The following is a 12,547-nucleotide window of genomic DNA, read 5'->3' as shown; positions in this document are numbered from 1 at the left end:
GAAAGGAGTAGGAAAGTTGAACGTTATGATGGCATTATCATAGCTTTATGGACTTTTTTGGGATTTATTAATATTTTTTAGGCTACTTTGGAGTTAGCTAATATTCCAGCTACATGATAGCTATTTTGGCTAATTTAGACTTTTTTTGTTTTGTTTTTTAGGCTTTTTTTGTGTTTAGCTAATATTTCGGCTACAAGCTAACTATTTTGGCTAATTTAGGCTTTTTTTTTGTTTTTTTGGCTAATTTGGAGATTAGCTAATATTTCAGCTGCATGCTAGCTATTTCTGGTAATTTTGACTTTTTTAAGGTTATTTCGGAGTTTAGGTAATATTTCAGCTGCATGCTATACTGTTTTTGCTAACTTAAGTTTTCTTTTTGTTTGTTTTTTATTCTCAGCTTCAGCATTTTCAGCTCAGCATTTTCAGCTATTCAGCATTTTCAGCTATGAGCTTCAGTGTTTTTAGCTATAAATTTCAGCATCTTCAGCTTTCAGCTATTATCTTCAGCGGCCAAATTCAGCTTACAATATTCACACTAGAATAATCGCAGGTAGTGTTACATATCTAGTTTTTAGTTAGTTTAAAGCTAATGAAGATGTGTGCTTTACATTCAGTTTAGCTATGACCCGATTGGTTGTCTAATCAGAAAAAAATTATCGGTGACTATATTCGAATATTAAAATAACCGTGTGTGGCAGCACTAATTCCTGACATACAACTTGTGATTTTCATGGTGAGCGCATACAGTCAGTAGGAAAGAGACAGTCAACTCTGTCTGGTCTGTAGCGTGCCCACGTCATGACGCAAACATCGTATCCCAGCATGCAACAGGAGGCCAAGAGAGATCCAGCACCTCGGAGTGAGCTGTAGGAGCCCCTTGTCATACAGGAACAAACGGTCAAAACTGCTCACACATTTCCAGCTACATGTGAGATAAAGCGAACCTTTTAGCTTACATGCTCCAGAAAACATGTTGTTCGTATGCCTGTCGTGTTCGTTAAGCAGGTTTTAAGTCATAATTGTCATCCGGCTTTCATTTTGGAGGATTCCTCCCTCCATCATCCGGATCGCATCAAACAGGCGATGACAACGGTATCGACAACCCCGCAGCAGATAAGGGACCGGCTGCTACAGGCCATCGACAGTCAGAGCAATGTGAGTGCTTTTCCAGCTAACAGGCTACATGGCCAATGTTAGCTTGCTTACCTATACGCTTATACATGTAAGACGTCTGCTCACGCATCCAATGTGAATTGTTTTTCTTTCTTTAGTCAAACGTCTATTTCACCGTATAGCTGACACTGACTTTTGAAATTACCTTGACAGAGAGGCATGTGGCTCAAGAGTTTAGAACCTGGCGAGCTAAACCACCATTAGCTTTGCCTCGGTTAGTCGTGAAAATGCTGTCCCATAGCATGTTAGCTGTTAGCTTTAGCCGTCAGATTGACTGTACAACAGTAAAACTTTCCCAGAGAAATGTTAAATGGATATTACCCCCTGATGTCAAGGGCCAAATGAAGTGTTGTCAATTTAGCAAAACAATAATGTAAAGTATAGGGACGATAATAATGATATTCAAGCCATTTTTTTCTTTCCTTTTTTTCATTTTTGCTATTCTACGTTTAAAATCTTATTCTAAAAGAGTAATGTTAATTGTGGTCAGGCTGATATATTAAAGGGGCCATACCATTTTTTCTTAAGCTTTCAGAGTAAACTATATCCATATATATTTGATCATATATTACCTATGGAACACTAAAAAACAAATTATTTATGAAATATTAGTTATTTTCGTGAGTTTTTTTCCTACCCGGAAGTAAACCGACTTGATTCCTGAAGCTCCGCCTTTTGCTGCTTGTGGGCACCGCCCACTTCCTAGAGCAGGGGTGCCAAACTCAATCGCACAAGGGGCACAAATCCAAAACACACCTTAGGTCGGGGCCGAACAGGATAAACATTTATTGAATGCTCTAAAACTAAAGTTTTAATCCTTTAAAACTATAACTTTTAACATAATTATGAACTAGATATATACAACATTCACAATGCTAGTGTGAATGCTGTAAGCTGAATTTGGCAGCTGAGGATTCTAGTGCTTATGGCTGAAGATACTGAAATTAATAGCTGAAAACACTGAAGCTGATAGCCAGCTAAAATATTAGCTAAGTGCCAAATTAGCCTAAAAAACAAAAAAAATAAGCTTTGGTTAGCCAAAACAACTAGCATGTTGCTGGACAATAGCTACACTTCAAAATATACAAAAAAACTGAAAAAAGCCTAAATTAGCCAAAACAGCTAGCATGAAACTGAAATATTAGCTGAACTTCAAAATAGCTAACTTTTTAACATAAATATGAATTAGAAAAAGGCAGGAATATTATTTCAGAATAAATTCACTCAAACATAAAATAACTTTCACTGTTTTTCTCTCCAAAAAAATATATATTTTGTCAAAATTATACAAGTTAGAAATAAGCGCAAGATAAAATCGGGCCATTAATAACGTGATCTGGAGGGCCGGATCCGGCCCCCAGGCCTTGGCTTTGACACGTGTCCTAGAGCCCTTGGCAGAGTGTCTGCATTTCTCCCACACAAATACACTCTGCGTCTGCACGACCGTGCTTGATAGGAGTCTCACGGCTAAAGCAACAAACACCTGTTTGAGCTGGAATTTAACCAAGACACAGTTCGAAGATATACGATACTCTGCATTGAAAATTGAAGTTTTTTGCTAATCATCGCTAATTCTGTGGAGAAATTGGGTGTTGGTGTTGGGCTGGGGGCGGAGCTGTCAGAGCACACTCTTCCTGAAAGGGGTTGTCTCACTCTGTGACATCAGATTGTGATGACTCTCTTGCTTTCATGGGTATGGGAGGAGCTGCTGCTGTGAGTGCTAGTTTTTAGAGGATTACTCAGAAATGTGTCAACAGATCAAACCGCTTCGGGGTTCTTTATAGTAAGGAATGAACGGTATAATACAGTTAAAAGCTCAATAAGTTGTTTTTTCATGGTGTAGCGCCTTTAAAGGCTTTGACTGTTGACAGTTGACACAGGACACAGAAGTCGCAGTAAGAATGTCGGGTACATTTGGACTGTCTGAGGAGTCTTGGACACTTGTTGTAAAATTAAAGGTCAATAAACATTTATTGAACACTCTAAAATTACATTTTTCAAACTTTAAAGATGTAACTTTTTATCATTACTATGAATAACAAAACAGGCAGGAATATTATTCCATAATGAATCAACTTAAAGCTTAAATAACTAAATATTTGACTATCAGTAAAAATCTGTTTTGTCAAAATTATACAAGTTAGAAATAAGTGCAAGATAACATCAGGCCATTTATAACAATAAAATAAAATGATCTGGAGGGCCGGATAGAATTACCTGGAGGACCCGGATCCGGCCCCCGGGCCTTGACTTTGACACATGTGATCTATAGCGATATAGCCAAAAAAAAACAAAATCTCTAAGTTTTTAATTACAATTTTTTTCTCTCTTCTTTTACTTTCTTTTATAATTGACAGAAAATATTGAACAAAAACTATTTTATTTAAGTATCTACTTTGGTAAGTGGCTCAAACACAAGGAGCAATGAGTGGCTTAAGTTTAATTATTGTATCATTGGACGGAAAATGTAAAAAATCAGTCAGCTGAACAGGATTTTTACCACCCAAACTATGAACCTGTTTTACACTGAAAAACCTTAAGCATTTTGATTTACACAATGATAACAGATGAAGTCACAACATTATTAAAACATCAGGTAAAAGCAACTTTTTTTTGTCTTTGCCCTTTTTTCCAAAGAAACTTTTTCTAAGTAATTAATTTATTGTTTCCAGTCTGGCTTTACTTTAGACGTTCACACCGTCAATGAAGTGTTTTATTTTTTTATCACAAACTAGTTGTTTTTGTTTTCTTTATCTCGTGTGCAGATGGTAAAGGGAGGAGCATAAATTAAAAAGAAATTCACCAAAAAGAGGCATCATAAACATGCAAACATTTACTCACCGTGTGGTGATGAACCCTTTAACTTTTACTTAACGAAGAGGTTAAAGTTCCTGATTGGCTGATGCGACGCAGAAACCTGTCAATCTTCAGGTATTTACATTTTGGCTGCGTCGTCCAATTCATGCCTCGCTGTTCAAATCAAGCCACTGGCAGACCATCGTGCAGCGCCAGTCGCTCAAATCGGGACGTAGGGCTTCAGATCGCCTCAGAGCGCGCCTGCACCCTTGATTAACATTGTAGCTGGCGGCCTCTGCCGCGCGAATCGCGTTCGGTGTGAATGCACCTTTGCTGTGAGGCTGAATTAGGCAGGCATCAATTCAGAATCTTTACTCAATTAAATTATACTCGGTGAATGAGGATTTATGTAAAGACAAAATATAACCAAGATAATCGGAGACTGAATTGAGAGTTAAAATAGCATTTTATGTGGAAAAGAAATCATGCAATGTTTCCTTTATGGAATTTTTTCAAATCAGAAACGACTTTATAGAGTCAAATCAGGATCAGCTTAAAGTGAATGAAAAAAAACTATCAAACATTTCAAAAACAGGCATTTTTAATAAATAAAGAAAATTTGAAATCAGTTTTAAACTTGAAAATAAATATTTAATAAAACGAAGGAATTATTGAAAATACAATTTTTTTGAACATTTGAAAAAAAAACTGAACTCTTGAAAAACAAAAGTAAATTAAAATTAAATTTAAAAAAAACTAAAACTGTTAACGATTAAAAAAAAATGTTTATCTGTACTTGGAACCAAATTTTGGCACCCAACAAAACAACTTTATTGGTAGTCTGTAACATTACAGAGCCGTGTTGAGCTGAAAAAAGCTTCTCCTCAGGAGAGTGCTGCAACTTAGCAAGAATTATTATGTTTTTTGGATGTTTCTGTTATTATTTATGATTTCATGTAAAAATGAATCACCTGGAGGTAGTGCTGGGCGATATGACAATATATATCGTTATCGTGATATAAACATTTTTATATTGTGATATAAATTGTAGTCCATATCGCCCAGCACAACCTGGAGGTAGAATTAGGGGATAAGTACATTTTCTGTCAGTCTGCTCCTCTTTAGTAAATCCGTCCTTGTTTTCTAAGCATGTTTTAGTTTGAGTTTATAGTTATAAAACTCTAAAAATGTGTTCAGACCGTTTATGAATTACTTTTATGGAATTTAATTTTAAAAAAAGTCCACCTCTTCAGCTGGTTCAGACTGTGTGACTGAAATCCCTCTTCTGATGTGGGAGTCTTCAGCAAGAAACAGAAACAACTCATGTGTGATAGAAAATAAAACACTTCAGTGTGAAGACGCCATAAGCAGAGAGCAAAGACTGATACTTGGAAATCTATACAGGAGTCAAATCCCCCCACCCCCTCAACAAAAAAATATTTGTGGAAAAAAGAAAGTTTCTATCTTACAGTTTAATTATGTTATGACTTCCTCTCTGTTTTCATTCAACACGTTTTTTAATAACATTATTTGTAAAATAATGTAATAATTTGGCCAGTAGATTTTTTTTTTTTTAACTTTCAGCCAAATTTAGATTTTGGTCACTGGTGTTGAGACTTCAAATACAGCAAAATCAGTTTCAAGGCTGTAGCTACCAAAATGGCTCTGCCGAGTGTGGGGAGTATTTCTCCTTATCTGAGCTCAAGCTAGCGGTGGAGCACAAAACACCTGCCGGGTTGTTCTGCAAACATTTTTACAGCTTGTTTTTAGTGTTAAAGAAAATGTTGAAACACAATTGATTTTGTTAAATATATTCTGTCAATGGTGATTTTTGTTAAAGCCAAAGCAGGGAGGGAAAAAGTTGATTAAAATAGAAAACTGAATTTTGGTTTGAGATTTTTTGGTGATATCACCCAGCTCTAGGGTCGATGAAGATCAAAAAGGAGAAGAAACAGATGAGTAATTGTAGTGATGTGAATAGTTGGATCATTTCTGATACCAATGCAGCAAAGACAGAAGTCATATGAGCAGGGTTTATATATATATACATATATATATATATATATATGCGCTGCTGTTCGGATCAGCTGTGATGCGTTCAGTGGCGGCGTAGAAATCCTCACTCTGACCCCTTTGTCACTCAACGTTGTCACAATCCTTTTCCTGCTGAGACAGGCTTGCTAGCTTCAGGGCTGGTCGGCCTTTTTTAACAATGTCCAATATTTCCAGAAAAGTCCGTCTAACTAGGGCTGTGAACAATAACCCATTAATGCACGTGATTAATCAACCTGAATTAATGCGTTAATATTAATTAACGCAACTTAAATGCACCTGCGGAGCAGCAGTCCTTTTCATTGCCCCACCAAATTAGGCTTCTGCGGCGTGCATTAAAACACTTCATCAGGTATCATCCCACTTATGCCACAATTAACATGATATAAGAAATAAATATTTATTTTTAGAACTTTAACGTCATTTTTTTTTGTTGGATTTTAAGCCTATAAACTAAAACAAAACTGAAAGAGTAGCCCGACTTGTCACTGGAAGTAAACAAATCTTTGTGTTGCTGAAGCTTCCTGTTTTCAAAGTAAATTAGCGAGAGCTTTTTTTCCGTTCAAAAACTGAGCCTGAAGTTCCTCTCACTGACACAGAGAAGCACTGATCTACATTTACATGAAGTGGCACTGGTTATGAACAGAGCAGTGGCTTTCTCCAGGACTTTCACAGACCAAAATTCTGTCATATTTTTCAGTTTGGCAGACCACCCATAAATCTGTGCTTCCTCTGTAATGTTGTGGTTATTGTGCTGTTTTTGTTTCTGTTTTTGTGACTTTAGGTTACATTTAATTGTAGCTTAATGCAGCTAATGGAATGCTACACTTGTCAACTTGGCTCTGGACTTTAAAGCAGGCTCATTAGTTCATTTCTGGGACTCGTACATAGTTTTCACACCGCTCCATAACTCCAGCAGATTCTCTTTGAACCGAACAACGTGAGGGCGGTGTGGAATATGAACGAAGTCTTGGCTGAGTGGTTCATTTCCAGCCTAAGTTCATCATCGGCACCGCCCTCGGGGCGTTTGGTTCGAGAGGCACAGATTTTGAAACGTTCACCGCACAGACAGGTACCATAGACACGGATCTGCCACCGATTTCCTGGTTTATCTCTATACAGCCCACTGATGACAACCGCACACGATCCATTTAAACCCAGAAAACTGCCACGGAAGAGCTAGCTCTGTTTGCGCTAATGTTAGCTTAGCTAGACGAAGTTCTCTCTTCAGCGTTTTCATACTCAGTCACAACGTGCTTCCTCTTCAGGTGTTCATTCATTGTCATAGTGCTGCTGTGGAACACAAGTTCTGCCTTACAGATAATGCATTGAACACTTTGATTTTTCTTATGTTTCCCACACTTTCAAGCTCCGTTGGCATGTTGCTAAGGTACCAGAACCTTCTCAGAACTTCCTGTGACATCACTACTGACTGACTGGATTAGCAACACTCCGCATGTGTGTCAAAGATAGCGGCTGACCCGGCATTTGAAAGTGCGTTCTGTAGTGTTGAGATAAAAACAAGGAGAAAAAAAAAACGACACTTCGAATAGCAAATTAGTTGTCGACCATTTTAATAATCGTGGCAGCCCTATCCTGCACAAAAATGAGTTTGGCTCCATCATGGTGGATATCCTTCTGTGATGAAAGGCGACAGACTGTCTTGATGCTGAAACTTCCAGAACTGGCACCTGGTCTGCACTGAGCCCTAGCCACCTCAGTAGCACTTCATGGTTGAAACCACTCAGTGGTCGCATTCCCTCGACATACATTGAAATGCTTTGTGCATCTTCTTGTTATGTAATCATTGCAGGGTGGGTTTTTGAGATGGATTTGAAGGTTGGATCAATAGTAAATGAATAATTATAAAATTACTAACAAAGTTGTGCTATTCAAGATGAACAACTACATTTAAATATAAAATTTTAAAACAGTATAAATAAAATATGAAATAAAATCAAAAGTTTGAACTGGGATATACAAATGAGGCAGTGCCAATAGAGGCATAATTATTCGTTAAATCTTCATTTTGTGTCAGTCTTCATTGAATGTTGTTCAACAGTGGGAATGTCAGCATCATTCTTGAACTCATAAAACAACTTGTATTTTATGCAGACTGTTTTTTTTTTCAGATTTGCAACATGGTGATTGTGTTGGAAGTAATTGCCTGTCTAGAGAAATATCCTATCACCAAAGAAGCACTTGAGGTAAAGCTTGCATTCCTGAACAATTGCTCCATACTGTAAACAAAATGCTAACATTATTTTCATGTATATTTTACAGGAAACACGACTTGGGAAACTGATTAATGATATTAGAAAGAAGACTAAGGATGAAGATCTTGCAAAGCGTGCAAAGAAACTGCTGAAAAACTGGCAAAAACTGATTGAACCTGGGCCAGTTGTAACACCCGGCGTCACTGGGTCGACAAATGGCAGTTCTCATCTCTGCCGAACCGACCCCTCTCCTCCAGATGCTTCTGTACTGGGCAAAGGATTGACGGATGTTAGGATGAGAAACTATGTTCACAACACGTATTCACCTAAGGCTGAGAAATCGAGCAAGCGCAAGGTGGAGCAGAGAGACAGCAGAATGCACCTGACAGAAAACCTCTCAAAGACGTCTACATATGATAATTCTGTCTCCCCACTACCCACCAACGGGATTGCTGCCAGCCCAAGAACTCAGTTTGACCAAGATGGCACAGCGTCTCCAAGTAAATCTCGAGTAGATCACCTTGATGACGACAAAGTGAACAGAATTTCATCTAATTCTGACAGGCCTTGTCCCAACTCTCCTGGGGGGAGCAAACTACCCAGCACTTCATCTTTGATCAAAGTTGCAGTGATCCAGCAGCAGGCTAGGCTGGAAGAAGAAGGAGGGAGTTATAATCAAGCCAAGAGTCCTCGCAGTGTCACTTCCAGTCCGCGGAGCCAGAAGCATGACTCTTTACCAAAGCGCTCCTTACCGTTCGCAATGAAAGGAACGCCAATCCCAAGTCCTTCTTCCAGAGACTCTCCCGTATCTTTTTCCCAGCCTTTGGCTTCTCCTGGTCAACCATCTTTCGCCGAGAAGCTGTCCCATTCATCTCATAGGCCGTCATTACACACAACCAGTTTGTATGAAGTTTCCTCTCTTTGCCCACCCCAAGATACATCTGGAACACTGGATTCCCCATCAGTCTCCCCTCTCCTCTGTCAACAGACTGCAGAATCCCACAGATCAAGACTGGAAGCAGGCTTTGTTGTGTCTGATGATACAGATAGAATAACAGCACCTAACTCTGAGCATAAAAGGAGAAAGTACAAGTCCAGAGACTTCTCTGTTAACCTGGATGGGCAGAAAGTGGAAGACACAACTAAGAGAGTGCGGTTAAAAGAACGCAGACTAACATTTGACCCAGTCACAGGTCAGATCAAACCTCTGGTGCATAAAGCTCTTTCTCCAATGGAGGTATCCTCTAGTCCTGATCCAGCAGAATTTAGGCAGAGAACAGAAAGTTCTGTCCAACAGTCTGCGGCCACAACTCCAGGTCCTAGCCCTAACCCTTTTCTCCAGACTAACTGGAAGGAGCTGTCTAGAAATGAAATCATTCAGTCTTACTTGAACTTTCAGAGCAACGTGCTCACCTCTTCAGGGGTTCACACCCCCAGTGCACACTTTTTTATGTCAGAATATCTAAAAAGGGAAGAACAGGAGACCAAAGAATCAAAGAAAATGCATGTTTTGCAGACGGACAGCTCCAAAGGGGATTTACCAGGCGTGAGTCGGCAGTTGACGGATAAGGACTTGAAGAGGATACACTCACAACAGTGGCATGGAGTGAATGGTTGTTATGATACTAATGGCACCTGGTTTGATTGGACAGAATGCATATCACTGGACCCTCATGGGGATGAAAACAAATTGAACATCCTGCCATATGTTTGCCTTGACTGATGAGTGTGGAAAGGTTTTCTTTTTCATTCCTTTCATTATCTCTCCAACAATGAAGCATAGTTTTAGATTTTGTTGTTCACTGTGAGTTTGAAAAAGGAAAAAAAAGAGAGAGCAGGGTTGCTCAACTCCCCTCCCCATGGCTCTACCTGTGATTGAAATGTTCAGATGGAAAAAGGTTGATTTTTGTGATATCAAGGGCTGTTTCTCTTATATTTTTTTTCACTTTGAAGGCCACAAAGATGAAAATAGCCATGTCAGCTCTGCTGTCACCATGATAGAAATCATTTTCTTAATGTGAATTGTTGATCAGAACTGTACCCTTGTTTCACTGGGATCAAATGATTTTCATTGACCCTTTCATTTCTGGCTGGGGTTTGGCTGTCTTTTCCAGATTAGCATGTTTGTGCCTCAAGAATTCTGATGGAGTTCATCTAGCATAGACAGAGCTAAACATGTCTGGAATTAAAACATTTGAACATGTTTGGCAGTTGTGATGTATAAAAAGTAAATTATATGTTCCTTTTTTATATGTTCATCTATTTATTTTTGACCAATTTAGTCATGGAATGTTTGTCGCAACAGTTCCTCAGAACTTCTTCTTGACCGCGTTGTCAGTCTCTTCTTCTTCAGCAGAGTGCACATTTACATGATCTCCTTTAGATTGGCCTTTTTTTTGGAAAAACATTCCAGAGTCAAACTTTATTTTTATTTTATTTTTTTGCCTTATAATACAGCTCATAAAAGTTTTCTTTTTTATTAGGACTCAGTTATTCTCAACGTGAACCTATTGTTTCTACAAAAAGGAAACCTTTGCCATCCCTTTGACATGCTGTTGATGTCAAAACCAATGAATCTGATCGGTTACAGCGTTGAAATGAGAAGCAGTTATATGTTTGCATGCTGAAACCGTTTATGTTCCCAAAGAGATGGTTTGCCTTATGACATTTTTTTGACTTTTTTTTTAGTTTAACAGCCTTAGTGAATGTACAAGCATTGTGACCTCTTTTGCACACTTGTACATAAAAAGACAGCTTGTCAGTTATTCATCATCTACTTGATTCAAGTTTAAATAGCAATTTATTCTCTAAGTTTTAAGGGAGCATTACTTCTGCTTATATTAATGTTGCTAAAAAAAAAGTTGCAAAAATTATAGATTTCTTATTCGACAAACAAGTCATTTTTTATTGGTTTCAGTTTTTCTTTTTGCTACTACTTTTCTCCTGATTTAAGTTGAGATGAGATTTAGCCAATCATTCTTTTATTCATCCCTACCAATGTGCCTTTATTAAAGGTTAACTGGATTTGCTTGTGCATAAACTGTGCCTGTCCAGACCTGGGCTGCAAGAATCCTAGATTCCACGATCTGTATGACCTTGGTATATGCATATGCACCGCTTCCTGTAAGTTTTTGTAAACTCTGATCTGGAAAAACAGACGAGGGTAAACTGCACAACAAGAGAGCTGGCAATAAAAGGATAATTGCTTTCAACTATTTAAGAAGCAGCTTTTCTGGGGTTTTGACAGAGCATCCAGTTGTTCAGTGTTTACCATCACTCAGTTGGTTGAAAAATAAAATGATCTGAATTCTCCAGTTGGTCACCTCCTTGGTACTGTACGTTGCAATAGTGTCCCCAAAACACAATCATCTAATTAGATTGCATTTTGTTTTTCATAATTTAACTATGTACTATGTAGTATTTTCTCAGATTGATCATAGTACTATGGTGTCATGGCTACAACTTGTTTAATCTGCTTAACTGGGAGTAGAAGATAACAAAAATATGTCTTTTATTTCAAATTATGTCCTAGTTTTCAAAGAAATACTATTTTAAATGGATGTTTTTTTCATCCATAATAAAAAGTAATGCCCATTTCTCAATTGACAATTCAATTTGAAATTACAGACTGCAAAGTTCAATTGGCAATTCAATAAGCAATTCATGCTTGCAATTAATAAAAACAATACTTTTGCCATTTAGATTTCAAAAGAAAAAAATAGTTTTAAATCTAATATTGAAAAAAAATAAACAATAATAAAAAAATCTATTCAAATTGTCGTAGATTTGTAATGTCATAATTCATACGAATGTATTTTGCTCTTCACAATTCAAGATTTAATTTGACCACTCATTTTAGAAAATACCTTTTGTAATTTACTATACAATATTTAAAAAATGACATCTCAAACTCTTGTTTATTTTAAATTCATTTTAAATTAAGTTAAAATCTATTGCATTGTGATTTTTCATGGTGTTTTTGAGTCAAAATTCAGAAGAAATTGCTCCTCCCAGGAGGGATGCGCAGTTGAAGAGCATGCCAGCCCCCCCGCTACGCACACACACTCGCCTGCATGGAGAAATGGCATCCGCTCTGCATTTCTAACTTTAGGCACAGGCTATGACAATTTTTTTTTTTGTATTTTCTGCATCGATGAACATGTTGACAAGACAAAGAGTAGTTACATCGTTACTTTAAGCTGATCCTGATTCAACCCCATAGAGTGGCTTTGGTACGTGCGAAAAAACGTTTGAATAAGTGTATGTCGAGGAAAACTCCTGGTTTAGTCTAAACAGCAACTTCGTTTTTC

At 37.7% G+C, this 12,547-nt stretch overlaps 1 protein-coding gene across 4 annotated transcripts; it reads left to right on the top strand.

The window, feature by feature from the left end:
• Nucleotides 1-737: 737 nt before the first annotated feature.
• crsp7 (cofactor required for Sp1 transcriptional activation, subunit 7) lies at nt 738-11,551 on the top strand. 4 transcript variants are annotated; one of them, XM_024268589.2, is made up of 4 exons: nt 738-928; nt 1,081-1,155; nt 8,154-8,228; nt 8,305-11,551. In XM_024268589.2, exons 2-4 carry the CDS (start codon nt 1,084-1,086, stop codon nt 9,958-9,960), a joined length of 1,803 nt encoding a protein of 600 aa, XP_024124357.1. In that variant the 5' UTR covers nt 738-928; nt 1,081-1,083; the 3' UTR covers nt 9,961-11,551. The 4 variants fall into 4 exon arrangements, with proteins under 4 accessions (XP_024124357.1, XP_024124356.1, XP_024124355.1 ...); XM_024268588.2 differs by having other exon boundaries at nt 739-928; nt 1,045-1,155; XM_024268587.2 differs by having other exon boundaries at nt 739-928; nt 1,006-1,155.
• Nucleotides 11,552-12,547: the final 996 nt, after the last annotated feature.

Source organism: Oryzias melastigma, linkage group LG17, assembly GCF_002922805.2.
Source record: "Oryzias melastigma strain HK-1 linkage group LG17, ASM292280v2, whole genome shotgun sequence".
In the NCBI taxonomy this organism is placed as follows: Eukaryota; Metazoa; Chordata; class Actinopteri; order Beloniformes; family Adrianichthyidae; genus Oryzias; species Oryzias melastigma.
The sequence above is the reverse complement of the archived record's forward strand: the minus strand, read 5'-3'. Positions and strand labels throughout refer to the sequence as shown.